Source organism: Balaenoptera musculus, chromosome 9 (genome assembly GCF_009873245.2).
Source record: "Balaenoptera musculus isolate JJ_BM4_2016_0621 chromosome 9, mBalMus1.pri.v3, whole genome shotgun sequence".
Classification (NCBI taxonomy): domain Eukaryota; kingdom Metazoa; phylum Chordata; class Mammalia; order Artiodactyla; family Balaenopteridae; genus Balaenoptera; species Balaenoptera musculus.
This window is the reverse complement of record NC_045793.1, coordinates 86686245-86704981: the sequence shown is the minus strand read 5'-3', so window position 1 is coordinate 86704981 and position 18737 is coordinate 86686245. Positions and strand designations below refer to the sequence as shown.

At 40.0% G+C, this 18737-nt stretch overlaps 1 protein-coding gene and 1 long non-coding RNA gene across 10 annotated transcripts in view; one reads left to right on the top strand and one right to left on the bottom strand.

The window, feature by feature from the left end:
* The first annotated feature begins 4341 nt into the window (after window positions 1-4341).
* On the top strand, window positions 4342-9063 carry LOC118900684. Its single transcript, XR_005021204.1, has 2 exons — window positions 4342-5322; window positions 7454-9063. It is a non-coding gene; the product is annotated as an uncharacterized LOC118900684 (long non-coding RNA).
* A 29-nt stretch (window positions 9064-9092) lies between these two features.
* The window catches only part of MAGI2 (membrane associated guanylate kinase, WW and PDZ domain containing 2), a 1338650-nt gene continuing 1329005 nt past the window's right edge, over window positions 9093-18737 (bottom strand). For 8 of the 9 annotated variants that reach the window (XM_036863218.1, XM_036863220.1, XM_036863221.1 and 5 more), the window contains one exon: window positions 9093-9744. In XM_036863218.1, the coding sequence (XP_036719113.1) occupies window positions 9107-9744 (638 nt within the window). In that variant the 3' untranslated portion in view covers window positions 9093-9106. The remainder of the gene's footprint in view (window positions 9745-18737) is intronic. The other variant, XM_036863225.1, reaches the window with a different exon arrangement.

Here is an 18737-nt window from a genome sequence, read left to right as displayed (position 1 = left end):
TAATGTTTTATATATAGTAGGTACTCAGCAGTATTTAAAAACTTCTATTAAACTGAGTTAAGTAGGTTTGCCTAAGTGAGTGCTTGTTTTGGTTCACGTAGCCCCTAAAATAATTTTATAAAACTCTAGGTCTGATTTCATTTTTAAGTTGACATCCGCATTTTTATCACAAATTTAAATATTGCAAAGGATGTATTTTTTCTTTTATATATGCTTTAAGTATATTTTATTTAAACCTTATAGTTGTAGATTTAACTCATTCAACTTAATGGAAAATAACTGCCAGTCCTTGTGGTCAAGCCAGACAAACAGCCAAACCACACATTCAATCAGAAAAAGTCTGACTTTATTTTAAAATTCAGGTAAACGTGGGTGCTAATTCTTAGATAGATAGGAACCCTACCAGGGCTCTTGGATTGAAGGAAGGCATTGCCTACATCAATTCTTACTGATGCTCTCTGGTTTGCTCTCCTGACTGTCCCTCAGGAGGGCTGCATTCTCCAATTGTCACTTTGTTTAATGCCCGAGAGGTTTTACACTTCAGGTTGATGAACCAGAGTAAAATTTAGGTTAGGTGATAGGTCCACCTTTCTTCCATAATGCGAAGGGTCCTTGTGTAGGGCAACTGGGAATGGGCAATTGGCAGTCCACAGGTTTGAAATGCATAAAAATGGAAGTTGAAGTTCTGGAAATAGATTCCATTTAAGCCATCCGTGCCTGTGTGTCTCCTAGAAAGACTCTGTACCCCAGGAATGTGTGTTCCTCAGTGTGAAGGCAGTTGACCTAGGAAGAAATCATAGCGGAGGTTGCATTTCCTTTCACACGGATACACCTTGTTAGGGTTTTAGAAAATTTACCTTCCACTCAATGACGAAAGGTCACTTTGTTGCTTCACGAGATTACCAGGTTCTTCCAGGTGAAATCACTCTCCAAGAGGCAGTTTCATCGGAAGAAAAGATCACATAAAACTCTCAGAACCTTTTAAAACAGATACGGCTCTCATTTGTGGTTGCCAGTTACCTCCCCAGGGTGGTGGGACAGACTTCAACTTTTCTGGAGTGCGTGATCACTGGGCTGCCTGGGTGATACGCCGCCAAATGCCCAGGAAGAGGTCAGTGTAATTCTAGGTTGTTGCTCCATTGTTTATACCCAAATGTTTACAGACTACAGCTGCTATTACCACCAATAATCATACTCATCTCTACACATTTAATTGGTGCCCTAAATAAACTAGACATGATGCAGAATCACACACTGTCATTAGACATAGTGTTCTTACTATTTTAAGACTTGGAAAGCACTCTGGTAATTTTATAGGCATCATGTCTGGCACTATGGTTAGCTGAAAAAGAAATCTCTATTAAATCCAAATTCTTCAGCAATTAGGTCACTCGATTTCGCTGTGAGTGTGGCCTAAAAAAATAGCAGGGGCAGATTCATCTTTGGGGAGCCCCAAGCTTGGGGGGAGACTCAATATGAAAGAAAATGTAAAATTTCAAGTAAGCTTTAGGGCTTATGCAAGCTTCAGTTTCTTCAGCTTCACAGCAAACCCACCTGTACTGCAGGAACATCAATCAGGTTTCTGGTCGAGTGCCTGATGCTTGGAGTACACATTCGAAGCTCTTCTAGGCACGTCCAGACCTCAGGAGCCACACGCTTCACAGTTTCTGGGGGTGTGTATGATCCACTGCTTGGAAGGTGAATCAGATCCTGATGAAAGCGAGGGATTCTCTGCTGAAAGCCTGGCTGTTGTTCCAAGACAGAGGCTGCAAATTGGTGGGCTGTGGGCCAGGCTCTGTCTGCAGATGGCTTGCTGTGGTAGTGTCTTGTCTTCCTGTTCAGTGTTTCTTAAAAATGTGAGTTAAACTGGTCAGACTTTTAAAAACCCCATAAAATTTCATATAAAAAGCTGATTTCTTTTTTTCTCGTTTTTTTTTTTTTCCCCCCCTCACTTGGGAAACTGAAAGTTCCATAGTGGACTTGGACTTGACACAATGACAGCTTTAGAGGAGGGGTGTGCTTGTTGCCCTGCCCAGTCCCCACCTGGCTCTCTTCACTTTTTGTTTTCCTGCCTGACCTTGGAAACATGCGATTCATGGTGAGACCCTTGTCCTTCCAGGCCAGGCTCCTCACTTGCCTGGCCCTAGTGCTGCTCTGCCCCTGCCCTCATCTCTTTGGTCTCTGACTTGTGGTCTTTTTGATGCCCTAATGACTTTTATTTTCTTTTAGAATAGTAATCAGATGTGCAAAATTAATATTTACACCTCATTTTGTTAACTACATTGTTTTATGTGTCTTTTGCCTTTTCAGCTTGCACTTGGCCATTCTCAGATTAGTTCATAAAGAACGATATATATTTATTGTAAATATCTCAACTTTTGTGCTTGATTTCACACTTTGTATCAGCTTCTTCCCTTTTCTAAGAGTGATACATAGGAGATTTAATTTTTTTTTTTTTTAATTTTTATTTATTTATTTATTTAATTTTTGGCTGTGTTGGGTCTTTGTTTCTGTGCGAGGGCTCTCTCCAGTTGTGGCAAGCGGGGGCCACTCTTCATCGCGGTGCGCGGGCCTCTCACTATCGCGGCCTCTCTTGTTGCGGAGCACAAGCTCCAGACGCGCAGGCTCAGTAGTTGTGGCTCACGGGCCCAGTTGCTCCGCGGCACGTGGAATCCTCCCAGACCAGGGCCCGAACCCGCGTCCCCTGCATCGGCAGGCAGACCCCCAACCACTGCGCCACCAGGGAAGCCCGAGATTTAATTTTTAAAAAATTATATTGGAGTAAAAAATAGCTTGGGAATTTTAGGTCCCCTGTTGACATCAGTGGGAAGTCTTGGCAGGACTAGGGTTGAGAACTGTTTGTTTGGGTTGTAATCTCCTTGATGGCGGGGTTGTCATCATCCTATTACTATTACTTCATAGAACTCTCTCCTCTCCCTAGTGTACGTATTGTAATATGTTGCAAACGGTTTTCTTGGCCATTCATTTTGGGCCTTTACACTGCTTTTCACTAAATGGTGGCTTCTGCATAAACTTGGGATTTTGCATGAAAAAATTTCAGAATTAAAAGGAAAAAATGTGATGGAATTTACTGGTAGTTGATACCTTAAATCCTTTTTGAAAAAAAGGCTCAGTATCAACCAGTGTAGCAAGCAACAGAAACATACTGCCAATTCATAAATGATGTAGTCAGCTGACAGACAAATACCAAGTAGATTGTCTACAAGAAAACTCTCAGTTTACTTGGGTGAAAGAAGTCAACAGATTTTGCCCTGGCAAGTTTTCACTGTATTTAAAGTCAAGTTTCAAAGAAGTCCTGTTTGGGGCATTAAACTTATCCTTTGAAAAATCTGTCAGAACTGCAGTTTTTAAAACTCAAGTCAACTTCCAGTAATTATTTCCTTCAAATTAGCACTGCCGACAAAAGAGTTTTGTGCATGGTCAGGATTGGCTAAGTTTAGAATAAATTTAGTGGAGTAAATGAATTTTAAAAGTAAGCTGGTGCAAAACTTGAATTTGGTATTTGTCTCTGTTAGGAGAAAAGTTTTCTTAAAATGTTGAGCTGCCTTTGATAACAGATTTTAAGTTTCTTTACCTTTTAAGTGATCTGATCTGTATTTGCCTTTGAAATCTTTTACTGCCACTTTGGTTAAGTGACTATTGTTCCACAGTGACCTATGATCCTATCTGACCAAGTGTTTTAAAGCTTTTTGATTTTTTTTTTTTTTTTAACAAAACTTCCCAAATCAAACCCTAATGAAGTTCCTTTAACCTCTAGCTAACTTTGGGATGCTTCAAAGGGTCCCTGAAACACCCCAAAGAGAGATATCAAACTAATTAGGTTCATTTGGTATGTTAAATTACATGGGAAGTATTGTCAAATGAGTAATAAGTCTTCTTAGGTTATATTAATGGGAAAATGTTATTAATATAGGTGTTCTAGAAACTATATGGAATTCTTGAAAATCTGGTATCTCCTGGTAAAATTATCAGTCATAATTCTAGTTATTAAAGTGTTGTATGTCACAGCAGTAACCAAGTTTCTTTGTCAATTGCATTGTAATCAGATTTTAAAGGTGCCTTAAATCTTTTGTCATTATAGACAGTTATGGTTTCACTCTGATGCTTTTACAAAAATGCTTCCTCTTCAAGAAGATTTCCAGAAAGGACTTTTTGACAAATACAGGTTTCTGACTTTCAGACCATAACACTGAACTGGGTAAGAAATTAAAGAATTCTAATGGGAAACCTGATGGCTTCATAAAACTGTTAACAGTAGGACTGAGTGAACTGGTGACTATGGCTATAATTTTTATGGTTTCTGTCTGAGAAATAATTGGTTTTAATCTGTGTTTTCCAGATATAAGGAAACCCTTCTCCTCAAGCTAATTATGACTTATAGCAATTTGGTAAATTATACCTTTGTAAGCAGAATTGAAACATTTATCTTGCCTCTCTATCTGATCCCTCCAGAGATTGGAAACGCGTAGGTTCCCAGGAGCTTTATCAGATAAATTAGGAAGGACACCTCCTAACAGGTGCAGGAATCTCAAGGTATTTGGGGGACCGTGAAAAAGGAGGAATTCACCTAAATCTGTAAGACAACGTCTGTGACAAGCTGTTGGCGTGACTTTCGTAGCCCTGAGAGGCCTTTTAAAAGTTCAATCTGAGACTCCTTATAAAAGTTCTAGCAAAGCCATTTTTTTAAAAAAAGAAAAGCCTATATGATCAATTACATTTATATAAATCATCAGGCCAAGTTTATTGAGACTAGACTTACTTTACAAATTGGTCTTAATTTGGCTATATTTGGTAGAAATAAGGGTAATCTTAGAAAAAGTTATGTTTCAGTGAATATTAAATTCTAGTTTTGTTGAGGTCTGCATTTACTGCCTAAGACTGACTTCTCAGTTCCTTGCTGTTATATTAAATTTAACTGAGTCATTAATAGGACACTCTTAAGTCTGTTTCTGAAGCTTATCTATCTTTGGATGAAGATCAGATGTCCCAAGACCTGTAACCAGGTCATTATGTGTACTGGAAAAAGACATCTTTTAAAGGACCATCTCCAGCCTAGATGGAAAGACCCTTATCAGGTACTCTGCACTAGCTCATGCACAGCAAAACTGAAGGGAATTGACTCTTGGATTAATATTTTCACATAGAAAGGGCCCCTGCACTGGACTGGTCTATAGAGAGGGCTGCTGATGTCAAAATCACCTTGAAGCAACGCTCAAAGAGAGGAGAAACTACACTCATACCAGGATGAGAAGAAGACAACATTGGAAGTAGACAGCTGACCTAAGATGCTGCACCTGACCCGTAAGATCATTTATTGTGTTTTCTTGACTTCTTGGACCTCTGTATAAGAATCAAATGTTTTTCTATCATGGGCATGATCCTATGCTTGTTTTAAAATTCAATCCAATTGTTGGGTTTGTGACCTGTGTCTCATACTTCTGGGTTACCTTGGTGGATTTCTCCTGTCCAAGGCTCTGATTGGTTGGCTCTTAGGAAATTTATTCTAAAAGAAGGAAATTATAGTTCTGTTTAGGACACTATTGATATTACTAGATGGATCCCCTCACCTGGGCAATTAATAATACCTGCTCTGACCCTGGCCATAAGTATGAATTTTCTTTTAAAGTTACTTAAGTTCAGTCAGAGCAACAGGCAAAATTTCAGCCAAAGAATATAACCTCCCAAAATTATGGGATGGATTTATGTGGTTAACACTAGGCTATGGTCATTTAAGTTTAAAGGCTCCCTATGTTGGGTACAATTAAACCATACTAAGGATAACCAGCCTAGTAACACTAGGAAATTGGGCTGGGCGCCTTATGGACAATGCCAGTATATGATTTCCCTTAAAGGCGAGGATTGGTACAGAACAAACTAAGTCAGACAACCTGGGGATATGACTAATGGAAGTTCTTGACTTAAATTCTTACTTATGACCTTACTAATACTGCTAGCTATGTTATTTATATATTGCCTGTTTTACAAAATTGTTGTTTCCTGCATTATCAAATGTGTGACTGAACCTCGGATAAAATGATGACTAGGTGACTTGAAGCAGTTGACCACATATATAGTTCTATATGAGATCAATGATTTTAATAGTGTAACTCTAGATATGGGAAGAAGCAACAAGAGGGAATTTTCTTTTCCTGGACTATAACAGACTAGTAAGACAGGTGGTCCAGAGACTTTTGACTACTGTTAATAAGGCCTAGTCCAGTAATAGCACACCGAGTGGCCTATTAATGAAATCCTCGCCTGACTTAGGAATGAGCATTCCTAGCACCATGGGACAAAATGGTCATGAAATGCCTCCCAAACCATGGTTGAATTTATGACCATGAGGGGGCCCTGCCAACTAAAACCTGGCACTTGCCATCTGCCTCTACAAGGATTAGGTCACTAGCCACTGTAGTTACTGACCTTCAACACCCCCTGAATGGAGGCCAGGGTGGAGATCAGGAATGAGCACTCTGTGCTCTGGCAGAACAGGTCTTCAGATAGATAGATATTTTCAGGAAAATATTTTATGAGTCCAAATCTTGCATCTCCTCATATCTAGAAAAGCACTAAAATCATTAATAGTGACATGTGCTCCTCGTGACTAGCAGCAAGCCTCTGTGAAAATGTGTGCCTGACTGCACATACACCCCTTTGCTAAAATCTTATCTAATACTGACCTCTCCCCCTACCTCTTTGGAGCAGTTTCTCAGAGCTTTCTGAAACGCTGTCTCCTGGGCTACAGTCCTCATTTTGCCCCACATAAAACTTAACTCACAACTCTCACATTGTGCTTTTTTTTTTTTTTTCAGTCGACAACACACAGCCTATATAGTTGGAAAAAGAAAATAGTTTTGGATATATATTTTATTTGACAGTGTTTTAGAATATCATACAGTAAACAAGATTTCTGTAAAAGTTAATTTATCCATAGTGGTGCGTTTCATAAAAATAGTTGCTCACTTACAGTCTTTCTGTGACTATTAATACATGTAATTATATTTATAGAGATACAGCTGTACAGGGTAAATTCACAGCTAACACTACACAGAAATATTATTTGGAATGGGGTTTAGATGATGTGCTGTCTTCACAGGTTATGGATTACAGCTGCATAAAGCAATTACTGCACAAGTAGTAGCTGTGAACTGTGCAAATTAGAGTTTATGCAAGCGTAATCTCAATTTTTTTTTATCCTTTTGTAACACATGGAAAATAAAGGTCAGAGGATACAGTACCGGGACGTGCAGCTACACTACAGAAGCATTGTCCAAAACCAGATTCAATAAATTAATGGCAAACTATACTGGATTTGTAGTCCAGGGGAGAAAGAGAGTAATTGAGATTAAACCAAAAGTACTGTAAACTGCTACATGTGTTTGTGCTTTAGTTTATGATGACTAGGTTTCATTTTTGGAAATTGCTTTTACAGGCTGCAAGACTCTTCACTTGAGGCTTTCAACCATATTCTCTTGTCAAATAACTAAACTACACCTATGCTTGATGGAAATTAAACAGCTGGTGCTCAGGGTACTACAATTACAAAGAGAGGGAAAGCGTCAACCCACGGAAGCTGTTACATGTGACCGCGTGTGACAGGACCTGATCTCCCTGTTTTACTTATTTGACTTCAGGGGCAGGGAGGTAAGGCTTATTTGCATTTGAACTCCTGTAAAGGTCAGAATATGGGAAGGATGACGCCTCATTCATTCAGGTCATATTAAAGAGAAACTGCCCTCTGAAATATTTGCCTTTTAATATGTGCAGCTACAAATAAGAATGCATGGATAATTAACTGAAGGTAAAATTTTACAAAGAAAGATCAAAACAGCAGAGAAGAAAGGCAATCCTTAGAATTTTACTAGGGTATCAACCATGGACGAGGAAGATAAACAGAAAGATCTAGACAAAAAAGCAAACCAAATGGAAATAAAAGGAGAAATAATAAGAAAAATAAATAGAAAGAAATGCTAAAGAGATCCATGTTCTTTAATGAAAATAAATGGGTCATACTAATGATTTTTTAATATTAGGGAGAGATTCATTGTAATCTGAGAAATATAGGAGAAATACTTTGCCTCTGCTCTATCAAAGTGAAAATGAAGTAATGAAAAGAGGATTTTTAAAAAGACAGCAAAGTGAGTGAAATGTAACATTGCTGTCAAAGAAGCTGCTAACTGTGAGACAACAGGAAGGCCTTCTCTCATAAAGGAACTGCAGCGTTGCCAATCTCAATTTAACAAATTGTGGGCCTTTAGTTACAAAATTCATATTTTAGATGAAAACCAATTAAGATAGATCTATGAGCTAAACTGCAAAATTTTGACTTATGGCAGACTGTTTCCTAGGATACAATTTTTAAAACCTTTTATTTTCTACCACTGAAAATGCACAGAAACGTGATTACAGAAATGGCAGTAAAAATGGCATCACACCAATGAATTCACTAGATTTCTAATTCATCCTGCAGTATGCAGGGGACATTGCTGCTAAAACTGGTGATGGTGCCACAAGTGAGCCATGGAAACATGTCATGGGCGAACAGTTCTGAATGTTTCAAAGAAACCTTTTAACCCCTGTCTAGATATGTCCAGAACAATTTATTTACAACTCTTCAGATCAATTAAAAGATATAATCTTGTCTCAGTTTCAGCTTGCTCCGTGCAGTTTGATTTTTAAGGCGATATTCCAGTTTGTGATTGCTCTTAACTTGTCCAGTTTCTTGATATGTTTCTCGATATAAAGTTTGGATGACATCCAAATCCTTCATGCAGTGGGGGAATTTTTTTTCTTTCTTGTTTGTTTTACTAAAGCTACACTGCACTCTCTGTGATGTTCTTCACGTTATTTTGGTTCTTCCATAGCTGCCAAAGCCCCCGCAGTGGAACGGGGAGCTTTAGGATCAGTTTAGGTCTGCCGTGGATGCCGTATGGACCATGCTTGTTGGACACGTGGGACTTCACGTCGGTGCTCCCAAGCCTTGGTGCCTCGTGGATTTATGCATGTGACAGTGAAAATAAATTAAAACACCGTGAGACGGAACCTAAGAAGAACGACCTGCAGGTATTGAGGCGGGGCAGTGGGCTCATCTGCCTGCAGCCGAGGTGCCGGGTTTGAGGATGCCCGGCAGCTTGTCGGAGCCTGGCACCTTCCAGGGCCCTGGCGCGACAGCAGCCTTGCGCGCAGGGGTTCCCCCCGGGGGCCTGGGCCCCGCACGTGTGCCTGCCCTGCCCTCAGCCTCCCGCACACCCCTGCCGCGGCCTGGGCCCACAAACGCAGGTGCCACTCCAGGGCCTTCGCGCTGGCCAAGCTCGGGGCCCACTGTGGCATGCAGCCCCTCCTTGCTGCTGGCCTGCACTGCGTCCACTGCTGTGGGCCCGGGTGCCCTGGCCTCTGAGGAGGGCCTGCTGGCCTCAGGCTGCCCCTGGCCACCAGGCACCTCCGCGAGCCTCGGCTGCACGGCCCTCTGCGGGCTTGCCGAAAGCTCGCTCTGCTCCCCGAGGCGCTGCTTCTTCTGGCTGCCGGCTGAAAGCTCCTTTGGTTTCCTAACGTCGTGTTCCCTTTTGATATCCCAAGTTGGGTCTGGGCTTATCTGGTTGTTAGGGTCGGATGGTGGGGCTGGATGTGATGGAGAGAATGGAGAGAGGATGTCCTCGAGGGAGACGCCTACTTCCGGCAGACCTGGGGAGGCGGCAGCGGGAGAACTCCAGGAGCTGGAATCGTCTGTGGGGCAGGAAGCACAGGCATTAGAGCCGTGCAGCACATGCTTTTCACACTCCCACCACCTCCCTCCACATTGGGAATGAGAGCAGGCGGCCAGGGGCCACTCCTCTCGAGGTCCCAGGCCACTGCCACCCCCCACCCTCACTGCCAGGAGGGCAGCTGACCTTATCCCTCGGGATTCTATGTTCCCCATCCTCTTTACACCACCCCTTCCCTCTTTGGGTGTTCAGGAAAGTGGTTACAAAGCTCAGGCCTAACCCATCCCTTTGCCTTGGCCCCTTCTAACTTGCTGCAGTGTCATCAGGTCTGCCAGCCCTGTGTGGATATCTGACTTGGGAGCACCTGAATCAGTGGTTCTCAAACTCAAGGATACATGTGAATCACCTGGGGCAGCTGTGAAAAATACAGATTCCTCAGTGGTCAGACCCAGAGATTCCAGTAGGATAGGGCCAAAGAATTTCTCTGCATTTTTAACAGGCACCCAGGTAATTTGGAAAATGGTTGGGGGAGTAACTAACTTTCTCAAACATTAGGTGTCACTCAAGACATAATTCTTAGCTACCACCAGATACAGAATTTGGATAAATTCATCTATAAAAAGGTTCATTATTCCGTTCAGGGACAGAGGTGGGCGGCCGGAACAGGCTGGTGCAGAAGGAGGAACGCTTTTGTGAGGTTTTGCCTGCAGGTGTTAGAAAGTTTTGCAGAAACTTTGACTTCCTGGATGGACACCCTTTAGGAGCTCTTTCCCATATATATATCTCTCCAACTTTCCTTTGAGGTTATATTGTCAAATTTGTGTTCCAAGATTCAAACAGGTAATATGAAGCTGCCTATTAGATGTTCAAACTTTATGGTTAAAACACAAATTATTTTATTCTGCAAGAACCTGAGGTTGGTTGGAGACAAGATGGCAGAGTAAAAGGACCTTGAGCTCACCTCCTCTCACAAGCATGCCAAAATCACAACTAACTAACTGCTAAACAACCATTGATAAAAAAGACTGGAATCTACCAAAAAAACGATATTCTGCATCCAAAGACATAAGAAGAAACCAAGAGATGGTAGGAGGGGGTGCACTCGTGATATAATCAAATCCCATATGACCCAGGTGGGTGACCCACAAACTGGAGAATGATCATATCACAAAAGTTCTCCCACCGGCGAGAGAGCTCTGAGCCCCATGCCAGGCTCCCCAGCCTAGAGGTCTGACATGGGGAGGTGGAGCCCCCAGCGTATCTGCCTTTGAAGACCAGCAGGGCTTGAGTGCAGGAGCCCCACAGTCCTGGGGGAAACAGAGACTCCACTCTTGGAGTGTGCACACAAGGTATTGTATGCAACAGGACCCAGGGCAAAAGGAGTAACTCCATAGGAGCTTGGGCCAGACCTACCTGCTGGTCTTGGAGAGCCGCCTGCAAAGGTGGGGGCAGCTGTGGCTCTTTCTGGGGTCATAAAAGCTGGTGATGGACATAGCAGGGACCTATGTGAACTCTGGCTGGAGGCAGAGATTTTGGGCCCTTGGCACCAAGACCTGGTCCCCCAAACAGCCTGTAGGCTCCAGCACTGGGACGCCTCAGGCCAAACAACCAACAGGGTGGGAACACGGCCCCACCCAGCAGACAGACAACAGTCACCCAAGTCCAGGAAGCGCAGAGAGTCTCATACAGGACTAACCCAAGGAGGAACACGCTGAGACACAGAGCAAAGAGGAAATATTAAAAGCAACAAGGGAAAAGCAAAAAATTACATACAAGGGAACCCCCATAAGATTAGCAGCTGATTTTTCAGCAGAAACTCTGCAGGCCAGAAGGGAGTGGCAGGGCATATTTAAAGTGATGAAAGGGAAAAATCTACAACCAAGATTACCCAGCAAGGACCTCATTCAGATTCAATGGAGAAATTTAAAGCTTTACAGACAAGCAAAAGCTAAGAGAATTGAGCACCACCAAACCAGCTCTACAACAAATGCTAAAGGAACTTCTCTAAGTGGAAAAGACAAGGCCACAACTAGAAACAAAAAAAGTATGAAATGGGAAAGCTCACTGATAAAGGCAGGAAATCATCCACACACAAATATGATATCAAAATCAGTAATTGTGAGACGAGGAGAGCACGAATGCAGCATACTTGAAATGCACTTGAAATTAAGAGATCAGCAACTTAAACAACCATGTATACATACAGACTGCTATATCAAAACCTTACGGTAACCACAAACGAAAGTCTATAATAGATATACACACACACACAAAAGGAATCCAAAGACAACACTAAAGATAGTCATCAAATCACAAAAGAACAAAAAAGGAAGAAAAAAGACCTACAAAAACAAATCCAAACAATTAAGAAAATGGCAATTAGAACATACATATTGATAATTACCTTAAATGTAAATAGATTAAATGCTCCCACCAAAAGACATAGACTGGCTGAATGGATACAAAAACAAGACATGTATATATGCTGTCTACAAGAGACCCACTTCAGACCTAGGGACACATACAGAATGAAAGGGGATGGAAAAAGGTATTTCATGCAAATGGAAATCAAAAGAAAGCTGGAATAGCAATACTCATATCAGACAGACTAGACTTTAAAATAAAGACTGTTCCAAGAGCCAAGGAAGGAAACTACATAATGATCAAGGGATCGATCCAAGAAGAAGATATAACAATTGTAAATATTCATGCACCCAATATAGGAGCACCTCAATATATACAACAAATGTTAACAGACATAGAAGGAGAAATTGACAGTAACACAATAATAGTGGGGAATTTTAACACCCCACTTAAATCAATAGATCATCCAGACAGAAAATCAATAAGGAAACACAGGCCTTAAATGACATATTAGACCAGATGAACTAAATTGATACTTAAAGAACATTCCATGCTAAAGGAGCAGAACATACATTCTTCTCAAGTGCACATGCAACATTCTCCAGAGTAGATCACATGTTGGGCCACAAAGAAAGTCTTGATAAGTTTAAGAAAATTGAAATCAAATGAAGCATCTTTTCCAACCACAACACTATGAGTTTAGAAATTAACTTGAAGAAAAAAAATGCAAAAAACACAAATACATGGAGGATAAACAGTCTGCTACTAAATAACCAATGGATCACTGAAGAAATCAAAGAGGCAATCAAAAAATACCTAGACAAATGAAAATGATCCAAAACCTATGGGAGACAGCAAAAGCAGTTCTAGGAGGGAAGTTTGCAGCAATACAATCTTACCTCAAGAAACATGAAAAATCCCAAACAACCTAACCTTACACCTAAAGCAACTAGAGAAAGAAGAACAAACAAAACCCAAAGTTAGTAGAAGGAAAGAAATCATAAAGATCAGACCAGAAATAAATGAAAAAGAAATGAAGGAAACAATAGCAAAGATCAATAAAACTAAAAGCTGGTTCTTTGAAAAGATAAACAAAATTGATAAACCTTTAGCCAGACTCCTCAAGAAAAAGGATAGGACCCAAATCAATAAAATTAGAAATGAAAATGGAGACGTTACAACGGACACCGCAGAAATACAAAGGCATCCTAAGAGACTACTAGAAGCAACTACATGCCAATAAAATGGACAACCTGGAAGAAATGGACAAATTCTTAGAAAGGTACACTCTCCCAAGACTGAACCAGGAAGAAATAGAAAATATGAACAGACCAATTAAAAGTACTGAAATTGAATCTGTGATTAAAGAACTCCCAACAAACAAAAGTCCAGGACCAGATGGCTACACAGGCGAATTCTACCCAACATTCGGAGAAGAGGTAACACCTATCCTTCTGAAACTATTTCAGAGAATTGCAGAGCAAGGAACACTTCCCCAACCCATTCTATGAGGCAACCATCACCCTAATACCAAAATCAGACAAAAGATTCCACACAAAAAAGAAAATCATAGGCCAATATCACTGATGAGCATAGACGTAAAAATCCTCAACAAAATCCACAAACTGAATTCAACAACACATTAAAAGGATCATACACCATGATCAAGTGGGATTTATCCCAGGGATACAAGGATTTTTCAATACCCATGAATCAATCAGTGTGATACACCACATTAACAAATTGAAGAAGAAAAACCAGATGATCATCTCAACAGATGCAGAAAAAGCTTTTGATAAAATTCAACATCCATTTATGATTAAAAAACTCTCCAGAAACTGGGCATAGAGGGAACCTACCTCAACATAATAAAGGCCATTTACAGACACACAGCAAACATCATTCTCAATGGTGAAAAACTGAAAGCATTTCCTGTAAGATCAGGAACAAGACAAGGATGTCCACTCTCACCACTTTTATTCAACATAGTTTTACAAGTCCTAGCCACAGCTATCAGAGAAGAAAAAGAAATAAAGGGGATCCAAATTGGAAAAGAGTAAAACTCTCACTGTTTGCAGATGACATGATACTATAATACCTAGAAAATCCTAAAGATGCTACCAGAAAACTACTAGAGCTCATCAATGTATTTGGTAAAGTTGCAAGGTACAAAATTAATACACAGAAATCTGTTGCATTTCTATGCATTAACAATGAAAGATCAGAAAGAGAAACTAAGGAAACAATCCCACTTACCACTTCATCAAAAAGAATAAAATACCTAGGAATAAACCTAAGGAGGCAAAAGACCTGTACTCTGAAAACTGTAAGACACTGATGAAAGAAATTGAAGATGACCCAAACAGATGGAAAGATACACCGTGTTCTTGGATTGGAAGAATCAACATTGTCCAAATGACTATACTACCCAAGGCAATCTACAGATTCAGTGCAATCCCTATCAAATTAGCAATGGCATTTTTCACAGAACTAGAACAAAAAATTTTTAAAGTTGTATGGAAACACAAAAGACCCCAAACAGTCAAAGCAATCTTGAGAAGAAAAAAAAAAAACCAAGCTGGAGGAATCAGGCTCCCTGACTTCAGACTATACTACAAAGCTACAGTAGTCAAAACAGTATGATACTGGCACAAAAACAGACACATAGATCAATGGAACAGGATAGAAAGCCCAGAAATAAACCCATGCAGCTATTATCAATTAATCTATGACAAAGGAGGCAAGAATATACAATGGAGAAAAGACAGTCTCTTCAATAAGTGGAGCTGGGAAAACTGGTCAGCTACATGTATTGCGTTGGCCAAAATGTATGTTTGGGTTTTTCCATAATCTTACGGAATTATTACCTAATTAATTACCTAATTAGTCTTACAGAAAAATCCAAACGAAATTCTTAGCCAACCCAATAAAAGAATGAAATTAGAACATTCTCTAACACCATACACAAAAATAAATTCAAAATGGATTAAAGACCTAAATGTAAGACTGGATACTATAAAACTTCTAGAGGAAAACATAGGCAGGACACTCTTCAACATAAATCATGACACTATCTTTTTGGATCTGTCTCCTAGAATAATGGAAATAAAAACAAAAATAAACAAATGGGACCTAATGAAACTTCAAAGTTTTTGCATAGCAAAGGAAACTATAAACAAAACAAAAAGACTAGCTATGGAATGGGAGAAAACATTTGAAAGTGATACAGCCAACAAGGGATTAATTTCCAAAATATACAAAGAGCTCATATAGTTCAATATTAAAAAACCAAACAACCCAATCAAAAAATGGGCAGAATATCTAAATAGACATTTCTCCAAAGAAGACATACAGATGGCCAATAAGCACATGAAAAGATGCTCAACATCGCTAACTATTAGAGAAATGCAATTGAAAACTACAATGAGGTATCACCTCACACTGGTCAGAATGGCCATCATCAAAAAGTCTACAAGCAATAAATGCTGGAGAGGGTGTGCAGAAAAGGGAATTCTCCTACACTGTTGGTGGGAATGTAAATTGGTACAGCCACTATGGAGAAGAGTATGAAGGTTCCATTGAAAAAACTAAAAATAGAGCTACCATATCATCCAGCAATCCCACTCCTAGGCGAATATCTAGAGAAAACCATAATTCCAAAAGATACGTGCACCCCAATGGTCATTGCAGCACTATTTACAATAGCCAAGGCATGGAAACAACGTAAGTGTCCATCATCAGATGAAAGGATGAAGAAGATGTGGTGTATATGGAATATTACTCAGCCATTAAACAAAGAAATGTTATCTGCAGCAAATGGATGGACCTAGAGATTATCATACTAAGTGAAGTCAGACAGAGAAAGATAAATATCATATAATGTCGATTATATGTGGAATCTTAAAAAAAACAATAAAAAAGATACAAATGAGCTCATTTTCTAAACAGAAAGAGATTCACAGACATAAAAAACAAACTTACGGTTACCAAAGGTAAAAGGGGAGTGAGGGGAAGGATAAATTAGGAGGTTGGGATTAATATATACACTCTAGTATATGTAAAATAGACAAACAACAAGGACCTACTGTGTAGCATAGGGAACTATACTCAGTATTTTGTGATGGCCTATGGAGGAAGAGAATCTGAAGAATATATGTATGTATGTAGAACTGAATCACTGTGCTGTACACCTGAAACTAACATGATATTGTAAATCAACTATACTTCAATTAAAAAAATAAAATGAAAATAAAATACTTCAGTAAAAAATACTTTAATAAAAAATTAAATAAGAACATTCATTATTGTCTTGTCTTTTAAGAAATCATTGTTCTTAATTCTCTTTAGTAGTTCTGACATTATAGTAGGCCTGGGACTAAGAGAGATGACTCTTTCTAGGAAGCCTAGTTTCAACATTTATTTGGGATTTAAGATCTCTCTAAGAAAGGATTTCAGACAATTTACAACAAAACACATACAAGATAGAACAATAAAAATGAGAACTTGTTTTGTTTTTTTTTGTTTGTTTGTTTTTTTAAGCAACCACCGGTCAGAAGCCAAGTAGGAGGAGGACAGATATGTTAGGAATCTGAGATGAGTTTAGTTACTGCTCTGAGCACTAACATTGCCCCTGAGGTTCTGGCCACTAAAGCAAAATTAAAGCAGAGAAATCCAATATAGTGATCCCTTAATATTTATAAGGAATATGTCCCAAGGCCTTTGGAAATCCTCCAACTTTGGAATATTACTCTAGAGCGTAATTGTTTTCCATGGAACTGCTGTATGGCCATGAGTGAGGAACAAAGAAGCCACATTGATATCTGAATGCCACATGGCAGCGAGGCTCCCTCGCTAGCTAAGAGATTCAGTCCTACACACCAGCATGTGATTCAAATTCCTGCCCCTTTGACATGTGTTAGAAACTCGGTCTATGAATGTTAAGGGTCTACTTTGTTTAAAAGTAGAGGATTCTTATCTGTTACCCTTGACGCCAATTTATAAAGAGATAAGGAGAGGAAGAGGACAGATAGTTCCAGTAATTCCGGCCACACATAAAATATCAGATACTAAAATTAGTTTCTCCTTTGCTGTGAAATTTGAATGGAGTATTTAGTGCACAATGTTCGCTTCCTTCTTTCCATAGACTGATATCCATTATCATGTTCACTTAGTGAAAAATCCTAGAAAAGCATCAGAAGACCTGGAACTTACTCCTGCCTCTGGCATTTACCACTCGATCTCTCTGAGCCTCAATTTCTCCCTTTATAAGGTAGAGATAGAATGTTTACCCACAGAGGTGAGGCATGCACTTCCAAAGGGAAAAGCACCTTGCAACTGGAGAGTTATGATGATTTTTCACGCATAGTTGAGCCAGATTTTTCTTCTGTGCCTCAGTGGCTGTCTACTAATGGTCTGGCCGTATGAACTAGCATACATGCAGGTGAAGTTCTGAGTAAGTGCAGTAAATCAGCCATTCCCATATGCTATGATTCCAAGTGTGGTTTTGCTCTATCTCTGGTATCCTTGGTTACCTCCAGGAGTATTCTGAAATCTTCAAATGCAGATGTTTTCAATGAAAACTCAAGTATGTTCTGCTTCTGCCTGGGTTAGAGCTTTAAAATGAAATAAATGACAGAAGGTGGCAACTCCACCCATATAGGAAGGTACTGCCTGAAAGCGTTAAAAAGAAGTCTTCAAAAGGCCTCTGTAGAGGCCTTTTGCAGTGATAACCTCTGACTTGCACCAGGCTAATAATATTTCACATTTTAAAAGCTCTTTTCCCCCACATGGCAGAGACAAGTAGCTGGCCTCCAATCACTCCTGAGACATAGGGAGGTTGATATTATTCACACCATTTCCTGAAGGAGGACTCGAAGCAGAGAGAGGTTAAGTAACTTGACCAAGATTACAAAATGGGTCAGCCAGGAGTAAAATGCTGGGTTTCTTGACTCTTTTTATTGTCCTAAGAGAAAATTGTCCTAAGATGTCACCTTGCAAATAGGATCTAAGCAGTGAAATGGACATGCTCAGTGGCCACTGAGGAGGCCAACGGGAACTAGATCCCAGCACTGACCAGAGTGTTTAGCATTTACTTGTGGACGTCTTACTTATAACGATAAACCAGAAGGTGAAATTATTCAAAATACAAAAGAATCCCTTTTATTATAAACAAATTTTGCAAGCGTTTGTTTGTAGATCATTAAATACTTAGTGGGAGAAACTGAAAGTTAAAATGTTTCAAGCCACTACTGATTAAGAATATTAGTCTAAAATTAAAATGAACTAGATCCTAAAGTGATCTCAAGATGGACATTTATATATGTGGTTCCACAGTTTTCAGTTTTCTGGGCAAGAATTCTCCAGTTCACTACGAGACACATGGTGTTCGCACCAGGCACGAGCCTGCAAAGCTCCATGAAGCACCAAGGGCAGACGGCAGGCAGCCCCTTCCTCACCTTTCACCTGCCTGTCTAGGTGACATGGACTGTGGGGGCCAGGGGGAGGCCTTCTGTAACATTTCAAACTCTAGTTTTCATGGAATTTTGACACACAATAACCAGAAGAATTAACCACGTTCAGTTCTGATTCCTTGAAACCTTATTTTGGCCGTCGCCCATGCCCCTGCCCCCTTTTTTCTTCTTGAACCTGGCC